At 46.7% G+C, this 20,569-nt stretch overlaps 1 protein-coding gene across 2 annotated transcripts in view; it reads right to left on the minus strand.

Moving 5' to 3' along the window:
• Nucleotides 1–510: 510 nt before the first annotated feature.
• Nucleotides 511–20,569, minus strand: part of EPHX3 (epoxide hydrolase 3) — a 43,555-nt gene continuing 23,496 nt past the window's right edge. For both annotated transcript variants that reach the window (XM_077469990.1, XM_077469991.1), the window contains exons 6-8: nucleotides 18,755–18,858; nucleotides 12,497–12,645; nucleotides 511–4,104 (exon numbers count right to left, since the gene is read on the minus strand). In XM_077469990.1, coding sequence (XP_077326116.1) covers nucleotides 3,858–4,104; nucleotides 12,497–12,645; nucleotides 18,755–18,858 — 500 coding nt within the window. In that variant the 3' untranslated portion in view covers nucleotides 511–3,857. The remainder of the gene's footprint in view (nucleotides 4,105–12,496; nucleotides 12,646–18,754; nucleotides 18,859–20,569) is intronic.

Genomic DNA, 20,569 nt, shown 5'->3' on the forward strand with positions numbered 1-20,569 from the left:
CATAACTTTCAACATAGAGAAACCCTTGAAAAACGGTCTGGTCACAGGGAATCCTTGCTAAAAATTACTATAGCTACAACTTACATTAGTGTTATGGTCAGTGAGAAGCATGGTCCATACACTTGTTGACATTGTGAAGAATTAACTCCGTTACAGATAGCTAAAAGATAAGATCAATGGCGTCAGTGGGAACTTATCCGAGAGGCATAAATTGCTCATTGCTTAAGGAACCTTTGGCAACCTCTGGAGGTGCCCTAGGGCTCCATGGAACCTTGGCTGAGAAATACTACATTAGGTGCTCACTCACGCTTGTGGTTGGGAGGTGGTAAAAACACCTTGGTTGAGATATGCATTTCCACCCCCCAAAACTGCAAAAGGCAGCAGACAGGGGTGTATACATGCCATGGTAGCAATAATGAAACCCATTGAACTGAAAAGGGCCACGCGGCATTTGCCCTGTAACCATGTGCATTAAGGCGTGTTGGTGTGCTATTAATGTCTGTAAAACAGTGAGGAGGCAACATGTAGACTTTTCTTTATTGCGTTCGTATCCCAGGTTTGTGAGGTCCTAACACCAGACACAGGCAGGCAACCAGCACATTCAGGAGACCATGAATGCCAGCACACAGATTTCCCTCATGACAGGTGTACTTTAAGTGCTACATTTAGCAGTACTAATATGTCACATTGATGGTCTTTACAGATTAAAAAAAGCACAGAAAGCGCCTCAGTAAACCTTACCACTATCTCGATATACAACTGAACATGACACTTGCCATATTCAGAGCCGATTACTTTTTCAGCAAATTTACCTCAAGTCTCATCCCTAGACAACACAGGGGCTTAATACAAAACATTTTGAAATTTAATGTTATTAAAAATTACCTTTCAATTTCATTCTTCTGCTGTAAATGTCTACAAATTTTAAAAAACAAAACAGAAAAAAATAAAATAAAAATAAATTTACTGCAATATGGCAACCCAGAGGTTCTCTGTATACTGTTGGTATGCAGAATAGCCCCATAAATATAATTTCATGATTATGTGGTTGGATAGTACAGATGTCCAGTCAAGTGGTTATAAAGACCAGACTCTTCCATTCAGGAATCAGTCTGGAAAGGACATGGTGATACATCAATCAATTTCTATAGGGACAGAAATGTGTAGGAATCAGCAACACAGTTTGCTAAAAATCTTTGCAATGTACAATGGTCACCCATAGAGGATTGTTTTTTTTCTCAACAAAAATGGAATTGCACCTTAAGTGAAACTCTGGGCAAACTGCTAAATACACAAGTCAAATGCATAAATGTTACTGTTTTATCGACCTAGGGATTTGTCATATTAGGATCCATTCACACCAGCAGCATACTTTATACTCTGCATAGATCATGATCATTGGTGTGTGCTGTGAGGGATTGGCGAGATGCGGTGTTTTGACTTCTACTTTCCTTTTTTTTTATTTCAGCTTTATTGAAATTCCACGAAAGGACATTGCAATGCAGTGCACTGACATATACTGCATCACAATGTACTGACATGCATAAAAATGCAGAATGCCCTACTTATTATTAATTATTAACACCCCCCCACACACACACACACACACACACACACACACACACACACACACACACACACACACACACACACACACACACTTTAAACAAATAGGAGGTAAGGCAAATTGCCTTGTCTATGCGTTGGGCAAGGTTGCCCAGCACAGTCCATTGCATATGGTGTGAATGGGCCCTCAGCCAGTCAATCTTGTGACACACAAACACTCATCTACATCCTGGTTTACCGATACCAATGCCTACAGTATAACAAGCATTCCTGTATATACGCGAAAGAGGAAAACCCAGGAACATTAAAAGACACAAAAAGAGTTTATCCTACAAAAAAAGTATTCTGCACCACTATTCTAAGAACATTGTCATTATTAGGCCTCTTGCATGAGTGTGCGCGAAATTACGCAAACACATACACGCAAAAATATGTGCAAATACATAAAAAAAAATAAAATAAAAAAAAAATCTGGTGCTCAAAACAGGAGTATAATGTGCAAGAGGCCCTAAAGTATGCAATGGTTTACCATTACTGCTCCCCTATCACTGGACAGCAGCAAAGATGTTTGTTCAACTGCTGAACCAGAAAGATGAATTACACATGTCACTCAACTGAATGTACCATATGAACGATATTTGTAAATCACAGCACTGGCCGATCTTAAAGTGATTGTAAAATGATCACCTTGTAAAAACAACCCATTCAGTTTAAAATAGAAATGAAAGGCAAAACATTTGTGTATAGTTATAAAAAAAAAAAAATTTATAAATACCTTTTTTTCCCTTTTTTATAAGTGATCACATTCCCTCTTCTCAGCTGCATAAGAGCTAGGGGAGGAAAAGCAGCAGCACACTGAGCTTCCCATTGAATGGCTGTGCAGCAGGGGCATGTGAGGACAAGTTATTAATAGGAAAGCAGAGGGACTGGCAGGAATACCAGGGATTTCACATAAGCCCTGGTTCACATTGCAGCAATCTGGCATGCGAATTGATATGTTGCATGCCAAAATAATAGCAATTGCTGGCACCGCACAGATTCCCAAAAGTAGTTTCTGTACTACTTTTGGCGACTTCGGGGTGCGATTTCAATTGACATTGGTGCAGAAACCAGCTTAGATGTCTCTGAAATCGCCCTAAAAGTCGGGACTGACATGCGGGAATGAAACTGTGCGAGTTCAGCTGAACTCGCAAAATTTCATTCCTGCTGTCAGTGTGAACCTAGGCTAAAGGAAGCAATACAAACATAACAAGATACTTTCTCATACAAGTACATGGTACAGCAGGTATATATCAGGAATATGAAGTGTTGGGGTAACAAACGCTTTAAAAGAGAAGAATGAGGCTATTTTTTTCTGAATCGTACTTGTGTAGCTGGAAGCAGCATCGGGTTGATGCTGCATCTGTCCACTGGCAGCTCTAACAATGAGGGCCAACCGCCCATCGCTCGGTTCTCAGAGCTCCTGAACAGACAGCTGCTCTCTGCTCAGTCACCAGCTCTCTGCTCTGCTTCTCCCCCCCCCCCCCCCCCCCACGCTCACTGGAGCACTGGGCTTTGGAAGGGGCAGGAGCGTCTGGCTCAGGCTCTCAGAGGCTAGCTGAGAGGTTGAGTCAGGTGCCTGTCCAGGCTGTGACAAGCAGACTTCAGCCCGCTCTCTGGATCACAGGAGTGTATAATGAACTGTACTCCTGTGATCCATAGGAGACTTGGCTGTACTTCTCCTTTAATTACAGATTCTCTAGCAGGTAAAACAGTAAACATATATGCATTTTGATTGTGTATGTAGCTTTACGCTATTGAGATGTCCAGTGAGCAGTGTCAATTTTTGTCAAAGTGGCCTCATGAACATAGATTGAGGCTCTCCAAACCAGGAAATACAGATATGTGCACAGTTTTACACATATTATATTGTATGTATTAAAAAGATTACATTTAGCAGCAGAAAATGATGCAACTTATACTCAGGGAGTGGTACATTCTGGTCTCCATTCCGTGACTTAGCTGTGGCTGCTTAGCATTCATTTATCCTTAGGATAGTTTGTGTTTCATATCTCTGCAAACATCATTCCGTACATCTGACGAGACCCCTTTTTACTCCTCTGGGACAGTCTTTATAGAATTGTACCTTCTTTCCAGTTATAAAATAATGCCACTTTTTCCATGGGTGCCAACAAACATGGCAGCCCACTGCATTTTTAGCAGTCTTAACATCCAGGGTAAGCAACTGATCATCCCCAAAAAGGAAAACTAGGCACTTCGGTCATATTCAGTTTACCAAAACTTCTTATTACTTATATATGTCCATGGTGTGTAGACACTGGCATCTCCTGGCTTAAAAAATGCCTCATGATCCTGTTGACCTCTTCGGGGTGATCCTGCTGTAGCCAGTGGCTGGCATGTTGTATAATCTCAGCCTGAAAAGGAGCGTGGACATATTGCTTCATCTCTGGGACCATTGCTGCCTCTAGAAATACGTCAAGCTCACCCCACAGCAGCAACGTAGGGACAAGTACGTCCTGGGCTTTCACTGGAAAGAACCTGCAGGGAAATGTTCCATTATAACACAGGCTGTACATTACAGAGACAACTCTAAAACACCCAGATCAGCCTTTTTCAACATGAAGGAACCCTTGAAATATTGTTCCGGTCTCAGAGAATCCCTGCTAATAATTATTTTATCTACATCTCAGGGTACATTAATGCAGTGATTACTAGGAAAATGTTTCTTTACATTTGTGGTCATTGGGAAAAATCCCCCCTTACAGATAGCTAAATTATTAGGTTATTCGAGGCAAAATAATACTAATTTCTCAAAGAACCCATAGCAACCTCTGAAGGAGCCCTAAGGTTCCAGAGAAACCTAGCTTAGAAAGGCTGCCCTAGGTAAACAGAGAAGTTGGAGGCACATGCAAGCCAACAGGCCTGTTAGAAATCATGGGGCCCCGTACAAACCTACCTGTCAGGGCCCCCCGGAAATATCAAATTGATAAAATGCCATGGTCACAATGCTATGCTTTGCAGCCATGGCAGATGTTATAGCCTCGTGACTGCCGACACCAGTTTTTTTTACTTTTTTCAATTGCTTAATGGCAGTTTTAAATTGCAAGACCGCAATGCAACTGTGAGCCAAGTATTTGGCTTCAAGGTGCAGAGAGCCCCCATTGAACTTAATGAGAAATTTGACAGGTGGTGCTGCCGATCAAACTCTGGAGCTGCAATGCTTTACTTTACAGCTGCGTTAAAAATACTGCAGCTGTAAAGTAAAACATTGCAGCATGGCATGTACACACTCCTGTCAGACTATATGACAGCCGGCTTCTCAAGGGGCATGACCAAAAAAGGTCTGCTGACCAATTCCCGATCAGCACTCTCTGCCAATGGCTGAAAACGCTGACTGGAATATTCTGTCAGGGGGGCCGCCCCCCTGTCAGAACACAATAGAACAGCAGGGGAGATCACTGTACTAACGTGTGTTAGTACAGTGGTTTTGACCTGAGGTGTCAGTTTTTTTTTCGTTCAGCCTGCTGGGTTAAATGGAAAAAAATAGCAGTGTATACTAGGCATTAGGTTGCATTTGATGGTTCTTAGATGTGTGACAAAGTGCACAGATAACGGCTGTTTTGCAGTGCATTTTGGAAATGCGCTGCAAATGTGCATAGCACTTGTGGTTCCATTAATTGTTAATGGCACCCCAAATGCAATTAGCAGACCGGTGTTTTGTTATGTGGCAAAGCTGCATGCCTTAATAGGTTCTAGAGCCTATGTGTTGGCCACACACAGTATGGCAACCCATTTAAGCGAATGGGCTCCCCTGTGTGCGAAAAACAAGCAAAAAAAAAAAAAAAAAAAAGTGATTTTTGTACTCACCGTAAAATCCTTTTCTCTGAAGTTCATCGACAGACACAGCTCCTTTAAATCTTGATCTTAGGTTATATCGCCACCTTCAGGAGAGGACTAGGCAGAACATGTAAAACATGTAAAAACAGCAAGACGGCACAGCACCGCCCAGGGGGCAGTCCCACTGTCTATAACCCCTCACTCTGCTTCCTGCAGCTCAGTTTGTCAAAAAGCAGTACAAACATAAATAGGAGGGGTGGGTGCTGTGTCCTTCAATCAACTTCAGAGAAAAGGATTTTTTGGTGAGTACAAAAATCCCATTTTCTCTTTTGTTCATTGACGGAGACAGCTCCTTTAAATCTTGACCTTAGGGACGTCCCCAAGCAGTGTCAAAAAAAGGAGGGGTGGAAACAGCAAAAAAATAACTTCACCCACAAGAGGAACACCTCAACAGAGGAGTTGTCATCCTAAAACATCCGCCATCAAAACCTGCGGCCAACTTATGCATCTAAAGATGCGTTCACAACAAACCTGTATCTTAATGAAAGTGTAAATTGTAACCTTACACAGCCGCCTGCAAAACTTTGCGGCCAAAGCAAGCATCCGAAGTTGCGCTTACATCAACTTTGTAGAATTTCGTGAAAGTGTGAACGGATGACCAAGTCGACGCTTTACACAAATGGGAAACAGACGCTTCATGTCGGAAAGTTCAGGAGGTTCCAATTGCCCTGGTGGAATTAGCCGTGACAGGAAAAGGGGGCACCCCTCCTTTAACGCCCCATACACACGGTCAGACATTCCGACCACAAAATCCGTCTGATTTTTTCAGACGGATTTTGGCCAAAATTTGTCTTGCATTCACACGGTCGCACAAAATTGACAGAAAATCCGATCGTTCGGTACAAGGCGACACTATACACATACGACGGGACTACGTAGAGGCCACTAGCCAATAGCTTTCATCACCAAATTATTTCCGAGCATGCGTGGCACTTTGTGCGTCGGAATTCACAACACACAGTCAGAAAAAGTCAGATTGGAAAATTTTAGATCCAGCTCCGATAGAGCCCACACATGATCCGATTTTCTGACAACATAATCCAATCAGACTTTTTCCATTGGAATTTCCGACCGTGTGTATGGGGCATAAGGCATAGGCCTGAACCACGATCTATCTGTTCCACGAGAGATGGTGGTCGACAAGACCGCCAGACCTTTCTTCGGACCAGCCACCGAGACAAACAGAGTCTGACCTCTGGAAAGGAGCCATAGCAGACAGATACACCAGTAGAGCCTGGACCAAGTCCAGGGAATATAAAGCAACTTCTTTTGGATGTGTTGGCTTAGGACATGGTAACACGATGTCCTCATTTAGATGAAAGGCCACCTTTGGAAGAAAAGAGGGCTGCAGACGTAGCACCACCTTATCCTTGTGAATGACCAAGTAGGTAGACTTGCATGACAAGGCCGCCAACTCAGAAACCCTCCTGGCAGATGTAATAGCTACTAGAAAGACTACTTTCTGAGAAAGAGTCAACAAGGGAATCTCCCTAATATTTTCAAACAGCTGTTTCTGAAGAACCAATAGCACCAGATTCAGATCCCACAGAGGTAGCGGTGGTCGAACCGGAGGGGCTACGTGTCGAACCCCTTGCAAAAATGTACTCACCCAATGAGTGAGTTGCCAAGGGACGTTGGAAAAAGACAGCCAAGGCTGATATCTGGCCCTTGAAGGTGCTTAAGGCAAGTTTCTGATCCTCTCCTCCCTGTAAAAACAGCAGGATCCTGGAAACTGAGCATGTGCGTGGCGCCACCCCATCTCCTCACACATGGAGATGTAAGCCTTCCACGTACGATGGTAAATCTTCTGAGAAGATGACTTCCGTGCCCTCAGCATAATGGAAATTACTGAGTCTGACAGACCTCGGTCCCTTAGTACCTGGCTTTCAACAGCCATGCTGTTAAAACCAGCAATGGTAAAGCAGGATGAAGCATCGGACCTTGCGATAGAATGTCCTCTCGCATCGGCAGCCGCCAAGGAACATCCGCCACCAGTCATTTTAGGTGGGCGTACCAAGGTACCTTGGTACACCGAGGCCATCTTGTCCTGGACACAAACCTCTGCACCTTCTGATTGAGCCGAGAGGCCAAGAGATCCACATCTGGTTTGCTCCACTTTAAGCAAATGAGCCGGAATACATCCGGATGAAACAACCATTCCCCTTGGTCCAGCATCTGACGACTTAGGTAGCCCGCCTGCCAGTTTTCTACGCCCGGAATGTATATGGCCGACAGGGCCTGGCAAGTGCTGCTCTGCCCATTGTAGGATGCGAGCGACCTCCCGTGCTGCAGCCAAGCTCCTCGTTTCTCCTTGATGCCGTGGTGTTGTCAGACTGGATCCTGACCGGACGCCCCTGCAGCCTCCGTGACCATGTGGAGAGGCACCACCTGATCGCCCGAAGCTCAAGCACGTTGATCGGCAGTTGGAATTCTTCCCATGTCCAAAGGCCCTGAGCCAACTGTACGCCCAAAATTCCCCACAACCGGTCAGGCTGGCATCCGTTGTGATCACCGTCCAAAGAAGAGGAAGGAACAAACTCCCAGACCGAAGGGCCGGAGACCTCAGCCACCAGAGAAGGGAATCCCTGACTAGTTGGTTCACCCAAATTTGACAATCCAGGGATAATGGAGATTTGTCCTATTTTGACAAAATCTCTTTTTGCAAGACTCGAGTGTGAAATTGAGCGTACTGTACTGATTCGAAAGTGGCTACCATGAAGCCCAGGACTCGCGTGCAGAAGCTCAGCGACCACCACCTGCGGTTCACCAATAACTTCACCGCAGCTTGAAGAGTCTGCAGCTTGTCTGAAGGGAGAAAAAAACTCTCGCTTCTGAGGAGTCCAGCAGTAAGCCCGGGTACTCCTGGCATTGAGTCGGCACTAACACCAACTTATTTAGGTTCCGTACTCAACCAAACTCCCAGAGAGTCTGTATGGTGATCCCTACATCCTCTCTTAATTCTGAGGCAGAAGCTGTCCCACGTTGCCTTAACAATGCCAGAATTGGGGCTAACATCTTGGTGAAGACTTGGGATGCTGACGCCAGGCCAAAAGGGAGAGCCACAAATTTGTAGTGCTCTTCCTCGACTGCAAATCGCAGAAACCTCCGATGCCTGAGGCATATGGGTACATGTAAGTATGCGTCCTTGATATCCAAGGACGCCAGAAAGTCCCCCTGATGGAGTGCAACATCCACGGAGCAAACTGATTCCATCCTGAACCTTTGCACTTTCACAAAGCTGTTGAGGGCTTTGAGGTCCAGGATTGGACGTACCCCTTCCTTCTTTGGGACTACAAACAGATTGGAGTAGAATCCCTGAAACCTTTCCAGCATCGGTACAGGTACTATCACCCCGCGCAGCAGCAGGTCCTATACTGCCCCGAACAGGGCTGCCCAACGAGCTGGAAACAGATGGTTGGAGGGAAAGAATCCGTTTGATGGACAAGAAAGAAACTTTATCTTGTATCCCGATCAAACCAGTTCGTAGACCCATTGGTCGGTCAGTAGGGAGGTCCACCAAGCTGCAAACTCCTGAAGGCGACCCCTTCGGGAGTCAAGAATCGGGCGGGGGCAAACCTTCATGCGGTAAAATTTTTGCTTGCACACTTGTTTGGCTTGCGAAACCAGGGACGCTTTTGTCCTTCAGCCAGCGCCTTGTTGTACTGGGAGCGCTTACCTGCTGACCCGGGCGAGCGAAAAAGCCGCTTCTGAGTGGAAAAAAGGGAGCCCTTGCCTACGGCATGGTTCCTTACCCTTTCTGGACTGTGGGAGCAACGCGTTCTTCCCACCGGTAACATTTTTAATGTCATCCAAGGAGGCTCCAAATAGCCTCTCACCTTGGAAGGGCAAATCTGCCAGTGCTTTTTTAGATGCCTGGTCTGCATACCAGCATTTCAGCCAAATCAGGCGCTGTAGCACCACTGCTGATACAGATGCTCTAAAGAGCAGGGGGACCATAGCCAGGGCCGCACCACATACTTAAGGTCATGCACCAACTGATCTGCCAGTTCTATGCAGACTGGGGGAAGTCTGTTGCTTCTCCAACTCATGGTGCAACATTTTTACTTGCACACTTGTTTGGCTTGCGAAACCAGGGACGCTTTTGTCCTTCAGCCAGCGCCTTGTCGTACTGGGAGCGCTTACCTGCTGACTCGGCGAGCGAAAAAGCCGCTTCTGAGCGGAAAAAGGGGGCCCTTGCCTACGGCATGGTTCCTTACCCTTTCAGTAAGTGTCTGCGAGACCAAGGCCGTTTTCAGCAGCACAGGTCGTAACGCTGACCCCACTACCGTAAACATGGACCAGGCTACTGCCTCGGCCCTCCTGTCGGCAGGGTCCTTGAAGGCAGGAGTCCCATCTACCGGAATCGAGGTTACTTTAATCAACGTGGATACTGGGGGGGGGTCAACGACCGGAGGAATCGCCCATTTTTTCAGGAGCCTCTCCTCAAAGGGGTAATGCACTGCCGTTCTTTTCGGGACTGAAAAGGCCCGTTGCAGGCTTCCCCATTCCTTGTAGATGAACTTATCAAAATAAGTCAAATACAGAAACACCTTAGGCGTGCGGTCGGTTTGCGGGACCCAAAAGGGACCGCCACCTCTGCAGATGTGCCTGCTGCATCCTGCATCTTCAGGGTATCCCGCACCACTGTGATAAGTGCTCCTACTAGCATTTTTTTCCTGTGTTAACCCGGACACAGAGTCACTCTCACTGTTCGAAGGGTCCCGGTCTGCATCCTCTGACACGTCAGAACAAGGGCCACCCGTCACCGCAGGGCCCAAGTCTGAATCAGAGCTTTCCCCAGAAGACGGGGGGGGGGGGGGGCGTATTTTACCCCCCCCCCTTGCGCCCACAAGCCGCTTCCACCCTAGCAACAAAGGTCTCCAAGACCGCCGATAAAGTCCATAGGCACCCCATTTTGTGCAGATGAGCCAGTTGCATTACCAGGGATATCTGGGGAGGAAGCGCCGACTTCTGACACCATGCTGACCCTCACTCGTCTACCACAACTCAGGGACTTAAGGCAAGGTACACAAAATCCCATCCTCCTAGCTGCTCGCAGACTGAGGGGCCCCCCGCAGGACTCACCACCCTGACTGAGTACTGCGCTGTGCTGCCGCCATCCGCTCTGTCCTGTGTCAGTCACAAAGTGCTCAGAGTAAAAACTGCACTGTTCTAGAAGTATACAGACACCAGCACTAGAGGCTACAAGAATATGGTCACCGACCGTTCTAGCAAAAAAAAAAAACACCTTCTAGAAAATGGTGGACAACAGTACCATGCATAAGGCTACAAGAAAATGCTTGCGGCCTCAGCAAAATAGCCACGGCCTCCCCTCATGGCAAACAGCCTGAATACCTCTCTGTGACAGGAAAAGAGAGCGGACCCTGACAGCCAGTGCAGCCCCCCCGCCAAGGCCCAGAGCCCCCCCCAGCCAGGTACATGCACCGCACCTCATGCCCAGTCACACAGCGGCCCCAGGGAATGCCCACCTGCTCCATCCGGCCGCGGCAAGGGGAGCCGTACTTAGCCCTTCTGTCAGGACTGCTGGATGCATTCCACTACAGACCCATCACCCAAGCAGTACGGGGTGGCTATTGACACGGACAGCAGTAGCCCGGTCATATGTGTGCCCCGGAGCATATAGCACACCGGCCGCCCCTGGACTAGAAGCGCCATGTTGTGGCTGACCCAGCACGTAGCTAGGGTCTGCTCACGCTTGATGGCCAGGCTGGGGAGACTACAAGGATCTATATTATCCAGCCTGTCACCCAGCCCGGCTGTTGATTGTAGATCACAGGATCAAAATTGCAAAAAAATGAAAACATTCCCAGGACCAATGGTCCCCTCAGGGAGCCAGGTTCTTCTCCTAGACTAGGCAGGAAAAAAAAATTGAGCTGCAGGAAGCAGAGTGAGGGGTTATAGCCAGTGGGACCGCCCCCCGGGCGGTGCTGTGCAGTCTTGCTGTTTTTACATGTTTTACATGTTCTGCATAGTCCTCTCCTGAAGGTGGCGATATAACCTAAGGTCAAGATTTAAAGGAGCTATGTCCATCAATGAATGAAGAGAAAAAAAAAATAGCTGGGCAGAAACACTGCTGCATCCAAACCCTGGAGTTCAGTGAATACAGAGCAGTGAGAGCACAATCTGGAGAGAGGGGGAGCAAGCCTCCTGCTCATTCATCATCTGACAGGAGAGAACACTGCCGACTACGGGCCAGGTGGGGACTGAGGGGGAGTTTCAGGACCCGGCAGAGGTGCAGGCAGAGACTCTGCAGCTATCTCCTGCTGTTTAAGATTGGGACACAGCAAGTATATAGAACTGATCCCTCTGCAGAGCTGCCAGAGGGAGAAAGCAGGCAGTTCTGCAAGGGATCCACAGGTGTTACAAAGCAGTACAGGTGACTCTCCTCTCCTCCAGGTGCCTGGGGCCCCTTCTGAAGTGACAGAGCTCAGGCCTGGTACAGGAGGGCTGGATGTACTGCCCTATCTGCGGCCTTGCAAGTGAAGGACCTGACATGCATCTCAATTGAAAGCATTACTGCTAAATAGTTTAATTAAGGGTCAACCTTGCCTACATGCAGTGGCGAGTGGTCTTCAGCAATACCCTGCAACCCACTACCAGTAAACCAACCTGCTACAGTGTCTTCTCTTTTGGCTGCTTGCTGGTGACCTGTATTTGCATTCTTCAGTTCTGCCTCAGTTGTCAACCTTAGACTATTTCTCTGACTACCTCTGCCTTTACCTACTGACCTTGTACTTCGTTGCAAGACTGTTGCTGACTTAAGTCTGCCACGTTACCCTGCAACTGCTGCTGATTTAACGATTTGACCTCACTCCTGCTTTGTGGCCTATTGTTCACCAGTTTCAGAACTGCTTTGTTCCTTTTCTCATCTGCATCAGCAGTTTCATTGGACTCTGTAACACGCTCCCCTACCCCTCTGCCGCCTGTCACATCATTCAGCGGTGCTTGGACTAGAGGTGTGTAAGAGGCCACATATTATATGTCTATATCATGCTGTAATTTTCTCACTTACCCAAAAAGATTCCTGTAATAGTTAAGAGGAGGTGTCATGCCTCCTTTCTGAGACAGGTAATATATAAAGGCCTCAGTCTCTTCACTGGTGAGTCTCCGCTGCTCATTCTGGATTCCCATCGAGCCATCCACCAGAGGCTTCCTGATGTACTGTAGAAAAAAAAGACATACCATAGGTCACACTGTTGCAGCTGGTATTTCACTGAAAATAATCAGACTTTAAGTGACTACAAAAGCAAAAGATTGTTTACCTTAATGCATTCTCTGCATTAAGTTAAAAAAACTTTTAATAGTTGAATCCCCCAGCCTCCCCCTTAAACACTTGCCTGTTCCCTCTCTTCATCCAGGGCTGTGCTCTTCTCCCCTCTCTTCTCACAGGAGACTTGGCAACAAGGGGAGCCTGTAAGGGGGGAGGGGGGAGGCAGGGTTGAGCCTTGCTGCGTGTGTCCATGGACGCACACAGCCTGGCTTGGGAACATGCCCTCATAGCAAGGGGCTTGCTATGCTGGCATACGCAGAGGGGGAGGAGTCTAGAGCACTGGTGGGGCACCAGAAGAGGAGGTTTAGGGCCACTCTGTGCAAAATCATTGCACAGAGCAGGTAAAAAATAGGCTTTACAACCACCACTTGAAGTCCACTTAGCAATACCAGGATTAAAAATGAACAAAACACTGCCTGTATCCTATACATTTACAGGGTAGCTAGATCCAAAACCCTATATGGGGCTTCCGGGTCAAAGCTGGAGGCTTGTTACAGTAGATACTGTCAGACAGAGAAGCCCATACCTGCCACAGGTAATACAGAGGTTCCATGTATCACTGAAAAGAGAATAAACATCAGTTTGGCACACAATATGATGACCTTTACAGAGTAAAGCAAACCTGCACTGTGAGGTACAGTATATGCAAGTTGCCATTAATTATATTGCCATTCATATCTGGCATTTTGTATCAAATGTTTACCATTTTCTCTGCCTCTATCCAAATTGTGATTGTTTAGGATAAGTTCACATTTGGAAGAAATTACATATTCCACCTGTATTTAGGGTAGAACATGTAACATGTTCCAGCTCCTGCCTCCTCTCCCCCTGAGCCCCCCTCCCTGTGACATTGGGCAGGGGATCTTCTCCCTGAATCCGCTGTCAGAATTTAAAAATAGTGTGGCCATGTGGGGCTTTGCCCACACAGCTGCATCATTCATTTACAGAGTTCTGTGAATGAATCAACTACATCTGTTGTCGGCCGTGGAGGCCAACAGTAGATGTCATTAATTCATTTACAGAACTCTGTGAATAACTTGTAGTTTTTAACAAACTGTGAGGGCGCTTGTCAGCGTCCTTGTAGTGTAATGATTCTTGCTGCCATTCAGTAACTGTCTGCCCATATGACGTATGGGCAGACACCTGTACTGGGTGTCTGCAGTATTCTGGCAATGTACCCATGATCTGCTGATTGCAGGTGCAAAGCCTTACAGACTGCAGTGTAAAAAAAATATATATATATATATGAATAGGTAGTTTTTCCCCATATATAGTAAAAAAGAAAAATACTTAGGGACAAACAGTATACTCCAAGGGTATGTACAAGAAGCACTGCCAAATACACATATCCAATACTGTTCACACCTGAGCCCAACACCTTTGATCTTTATGGAGTACAATGTTTTCTGCATTTCATGCTGATGTGTGCAGTATGTGTTGAAAAAGCAAGTTATACCGCTCCTTCTAAATTAAAAAAAAAAAAAAAACCCACATTAATTTTATTTTTACAAAAATGCACATTTTTTAACCTGCAAAAATATGTGCATTTATTATTTTTTTGTTAAAGGTGAATGTAGCCTTAAAAAAAATTTTTTTAAATGTTTCTAATAAGATCACATTAAAATTAATATCACACGACACCAAAAACAACTTAATATTTTTCAACCACCACAAATTGAATAAAATAACAAAAAGATGTCCACATGTAACATTTTTCAAAGCTGCAACTGGAACATTAAGATTATTACATTATCAGGGAGCACCCTAAGGTTTAGAAATAATTCCCATAATAAATATTCACTAACTATTCACTTGGGCAAAGACAGCCTCTTAGTAGTAGAGGGATCATATGCAGTTGTGCCACAGGGCCGGATCTAGCCTGGCTGATGTGGGGGTAGGGTTGCAACCATTTCTTCCAGCCAAACCAAAAACATCTTAGTGGTGATTGTGATAGTGGCGGGAAATCTGGTGCCAACAGACCCTGGTTGAGAGGTACACCAACGGAATGACACTGGCATCACTAGTGACGCTAATACAATGATAATACTGTACACTGTGTCACTGTACTAATGACACTGGCAGATGAGGGGGTCGAGGGACCACCTGCCACAGGGGAGAAGGCAGATAGTACACAGCACAGGCAAGTGCAGCCGACAAAAATCATCACTGGGTTCTACGATGCTCCTGCTGAGTTCCTGCACTGGCTGGCTGCATCCCAGGCAGGGCTTTTTATCTCACAGAATAGGTGCAGGAGCCTAACTATGCACCCCCCTCTTCCTGAACATTCCAAATTAAATAGTGGGTTTGGCTAAATTGCAGTGGTAGGGTCTTGAAGTGTACAGAGTAGAGGTCGACCGATATTGGCCGTTTTTTAATTAATCGGCATCGGCCGATTGAGCTGATAAAAAGGCCGATTTAGAACAGCAGGACTTGGAAATGACTTCTGTAATAGAAGTCAGTGTAAGTTGCCTGAGGTCATAGAAACGTCTTTCCTCCTCTCTGGGCAGCCTGCCAAGAAAATAACAGAAAGATACAATGTTTACACTTGAATGAATGAAGTCATCTCATTGTGTAAAGTTCTCAGTTTAACCATTTAAAGACTAAATCTTTTCTGACACTTGTTGCTTACAAGTAAAAGTCCTGTATTTTCTGCCAGAAAATCACTTAGACCCCCCCAAAAAGTATATATATTTTTTTAGCAGAGATCCTAGGGAATAAAATAGCGGTTGTTGCAACATTTTATGTCACACGGCATTTGCGCAGAGGTCTTTCAAATGCATTTTTGGGGGGGGGGGGGGGGGGGGGAATACACTAAATGATTAAAAAAAAAAAAAAAAAAGAAAAACTAAAACAGTAAAGTTAGTCCATTTTTTTTTTCTTTCGTCCAAAAGTTTTGAGTACTTGTTTTTATTTTATAGGCTGCTTGCACACTGGAGCGGGCAGACGTTGATGGTAAAATGTTGCTAGTTTTAGCAGTGCTTTACCATCATTTTAGCGGTGCTATTCGGCTGCTAGTGGGGCGCATATAATCCTAGCTAGCGGCCGAAGAAGAGGTTAAATGCGCCGTGGAGCACCGCTGCCAAATCGCATTGCATGCGCTTGGGCAGTGGTGCCCATTAATATCAATGGGCAGGAGTGGTGGAGAAGCGGTATACACCACTCCAAACGTGCTGCTTGCATCGCCTCAGTGTGAAAGCACTCTGTCTTTCAAACAGACTGCAGGGGAGCCGTTTTGCAGGCACTTTACAGGCGCTATTTTTAGCCCAAAAGCGCCTAAAAAACACCCCAGTGGGAAAGGTGTCTGTTAGGTTTTATGAGATGAATGGGGATAAAAAAATAAAATAAAAAAAAAAAAAAATCGGCCTAACATATGGGCCCAAAAAAAAAAAATTGGCATCATATATCGGCCATCGGCCGCCATGATTTCTAAATATCGGCATCGGCCAGAGAAAAACCCATATCGGTCGACCTCTAGTACAGAGGTCAGGAGTGCACTACAAAACGAGTGCAGGGATCAGGACGCAGTAGGTATATACAGAGTGCAGGGATCAGGACGCAGTAGATATATACAGAGTGCAGGGATCAGGACGCACTATATGCAGAGTGCAGGGATCAGGACGCAGTAGGTATATACAGAGTGCAGGGATCAGGACGCACTATATGCAGAGTGCAGGGATCAGGACACACTATATGCAGAGTGCAGGGATCAGGACACACTATATGCAGAGTGCAGGGATCAGGACACACTATATGCAGAGTGCAGGGATCAGGACGCACTATATGCAGAGTGCAGGGATCAGGACGCACTATATGCAGAGTGCAGGGATCAGGACGCACTATATGCAGAGTGCAGGGATCAGGACGCACTATATGCAGAGTGCAGGGATCAGGACGCACTATATGCAGAGTGCAGGGATCAAGGCATGGTATATAGAGTGCAGGGATCAAGGCATGGTATATAGAGTGCAGGAATCAAGGCATGGTATATACAGAGTGCAGGGATCAAGGCATGGTATATACAGAGTGCAGGGATCAAGGCATGGTATACAGAGTGCAGGGATCTGTTCTCTCCCACTACTCCTTTCCAGTGGCGTAACCAGAACCTTCAGGGCCCCGATGCAAGAAACCAAGAAGGGCCCCCCTGAACCCCAGCCAGGGCCCTTCCTTTCGAGTCCGGCGGTGGAACTCCAGGGCGTGGTCACAGGTATGACCTTTGTGAGCCCTGTAGTTCCACCACTGGTATCAGTAGTTTTTATTTATTTTTTTACATGTTTAGGTGCCCCATTGGGGGACTGTCCCTAGGCAGGATGGGGTCCCCATCCCCAGAAGAGATGAGGTCCTTTTCTCCAGGGCAGATGAAGTTACTGCCCCCAGGTGAGAAGGGGTCCCTGTCCCCAGGGGAGGTGGGGGTCCATGTCCCCACGTGAGAGGGGGTCCCTGTCCCCAGGGAGATATGGAGGGGGTATGTAATAGTGTGTGCTAGCTGCCTATGCTGCTGCCGGCCATATGTAGAGGGGGCTGCATGGGCCCCCTGCATCACAGGGCCCAGTTGCGGTCGCGACTGCTGCACCCCCTATAGTTACGCCCCTGCTCCTTTCCATTGCATTCTAATCCATATGATCCCCCATCCTACCCTCCTCCACTGAGCCATGTTTATACCCCATCTACTGCCTTCATCTTCTCCCCTCTCCCTTAAAAGCTTCACCATCCTGCACAAGTGCCCGTCTTGCCATTGCTGTACAAACCCAAAGTTCCCAGCCAGCATATTTCCCACACTGCAAGCGCTGCCTCTCTGCAGCCAGATCGTCCGGGGCCGTCGGCATCCAGGCACCAGGATCAGAGAAGATGCAGCCTACCTCCCGACCCCCTCTGGTCCATGACAGTACTGCACTCAGGCAGACAAGCTAGTAAAAAGCTCCGATCCTAGAAAGGCAGATTTAGCTGACAGGTTAAGATGGACTGACTGATGTTGTGTCCAGGTGTAAGATGAACAGAAACCTGGGTAAAAGTGTCAAAAACCAGACTGTCTGGGTCATTCACATACAGGCGGCAACCCTATGTGGGGGTGCAGGAAAAAATTACAGGCATGCAGAAGATGGGAGGTCAGCGGGACAGAGACTAGGATCAACAGTTTGTAGGGCAGAGTACAGAGGCTATTGGTTTTTAGGGATTCAGTAAGGCAAGGGATAGAACACCAGCAGTGGACGAGCTCAGGACAGGGGTCAGTGCTGGCAAGACAAAGGACAGGGGTCACTACGGGAGAGGCAGAGGACAGGGATCACCACTAGCAGGGAAAAGGATGGGGATCACCGCTGGAGAGGCAAAAGACAGGGATCACCCCTGGAGAGCCAGAGGATAGAGGTCACCCCTGGAGAGCCAGAGGACAGGGATCACCATTGCGGAGTCAGAGGTCAGTGATCACCCCTGGTAGGACACTTGTCAGAGCTCCTTTCCTATCCCAGCACTGTACACAGCTTTTCCTCCCCAAACTACACAGAGCTGAAATTACATTCCTTTACACACAGGCAGTCAGCCATGGTCTTCACAGGGTGTTGCTGGCTTTTATGTTGCCATTCTGACCTGTGAAATTCCCCGGTTGGAATGGCAGCGTAGCAGCAGAAGCCAGATACACCCTGTAAAGATTGGGGCTGACTGGCTCTGTGTAAGGAATGTAATTTCAGGTCTGTGTGCTGTGGAGAGGAGTTGCATGCTGTGCTGTAATGGGAAAGTAGCTCAGTGGCCAGGGCAGAGGGGGGTGGTCCGGGGGCAACTTAGATCTGGGGGGGGGGGTGCAGCCCACCCCAGCACCCCCCTAGATCTGGGGGGGGTGCAGCCCACCCCAGCACCCCCCTAGATCTGGCCATGCTGTAACAGCATATTTACGCAGCCATCCAATGACTTCACAGCTGTTCTGCTTTATCATCTTTTCAATCGCATACTAGCAAGTAGTCAAAATACATCTGCGCCTGGATCTAAGGTACTCCACAAGGCCGTACTTACCTCAAAGTCAGCCAAAGACAGCAGGATTTCAGGTAGAATAGGTAACTGGAATAGGAAGACATAGCGGGATAAGAATAGCTGAGATGGATGAGCCAGAACGTAATCTGAGGAGAGAAATACACATACTGAGCTTTAGTGCAACAGTAAAGAGCCAACATTGCTAAGGACACCGAGGGATACTGTTAGACACACATATCAGTGCAGCATTGCGTGGTTACTGCAATAGACGTATATAATAATGAGAACACATTTGACTGAATTTTATTAGGAAATCTATTTCATGCCAAGGAATGTAATCACCCATGGCAGTCAGTGGAAAACAGTAGGTCACCAACCACCCCCCCCCCCCCCCCCAATCCGTCCGTTGGTACCCCACACCAGAACACTCTGGCCAGGCTGGCTGAGAGCACCGACTAGGAGCCAGTCGGCAGACCTCTTTCAGTCGTCGTGACCCTTAGACAGAAGCCGGCTTCTGTCAGACCGGCTGCCATACACACATGCCAAATGTCGCAGAGTTTCTATTGAACTGGCTGATGTGGCCTCTGACATTCGGCCTGTGTGTGCTAGGCATGAAAAGTCTTAAATAAACCTTTATTTATGATGTGCATAGATACACAATCTCCCAAGAGAGGAAAGAATTACGAATTCTGTAGAGGGGTACAGCCACTAAGCAACCACAGCTAATCCCTCTGCAATAATTCCTTTAAGCGTTTCCCGACCGGCTCCTGCACATATATGGCGGCAGGATGGCTCTCCTGCGCGAATTGCCGTACATATAAGGCGGCTCCTTTCAGAGCCATAGCAGACACGCCCGATGCACGGCGGCAGAACCGATGCGTGTGGCCGACCGCCCGTGATTGCGGGCACGAGAGCCAGAATGAGGATTTGTGTGTGTAAACAGACAAAGCCCTGTTCTGATAGGGGAGGAGAAACAGATCTTCTGTTCCTACTAAGTAGGAACAACAATCTGGCTCCTCCTCTAGTCTGTCCTATCCCCTCAAAGTTAGAACCCAGGGAACACATTTAACCCCTTGATCGCCCCTTAGTGTTAACCCCTTCCTTGCCAGAGACATTTATACAGTAATCAGTGGCTATTTTTAGCTCTGATCGCTGTATAAATGTCAATGGTCCCAAAAAAGTGTCAAAGGTGTCCGATCTGTTCGCTGCAATGTCGCAGTCCCGATAATAAAAATAGCTGATCGCAACCATTACTAGAAAAAAAATAAAATTAAAAATGCCATAAATCTATCCCCCATTTTGCAGACACTATAACGTTTGCGCAAACCAATAATATACGCTAATTGCGTTTTTTTTTTTACCCAAAATATGTAGAATACATATTGGCCTAAACTGCTGAAGAAATGTATTCATTTTGTTTACATTTGGGATATATATTATAGCAAAAAGTAAAGAATATTGTTTTTTTTTTTCAAAATTGTCGCTCTTCTTTTGTTTATAACTAAAAAAAAAATAAAAAAAAATAAAATGCAGAGGTGATCAAATACCACCAAAAGAAAAACGGAAAATTTATGTCAAATACTTACCGTAATTTTCCTTTCCTGATGGACTCCATGGCAGCCTACGTGTGGGTTTAGTCCCGCCTCCATTACCCTATAGGACGACACTCCCATAAATCTTTGCTTCCTGCCACAGGCCGTGTTCGGTAACTATCCTACTCCAGCCATTTGGGAGGGAACTCCTGCTGCCATGGAGTCCATCAGGAAAGGAAAATTACGGTAAGTATTTGACATAAATTTTCCGTTTTCCTGACAGACTCCATGGCAGCCTACGTGTGGGAAATAACTCGCCAAGACA

This window comes from Lithobates pipiens, unplaced genomic scaffold (genome assembly GCF_037356315.1).
Source record: "Lithobates pipiens isolate NorthernLeopardFrog02 unplaced genomic scaffold, aLitPip1_a1.2 Scaffold_8, whole genome shotgun sequence".
In the NCBI taxonomy this organism is placed as follows: domain Eukaryota; kingdom Metazoa; phylum Chordata; class Amphibia; order Anura; family Ranidae; genus Lithobates; species Lithobates pipiens.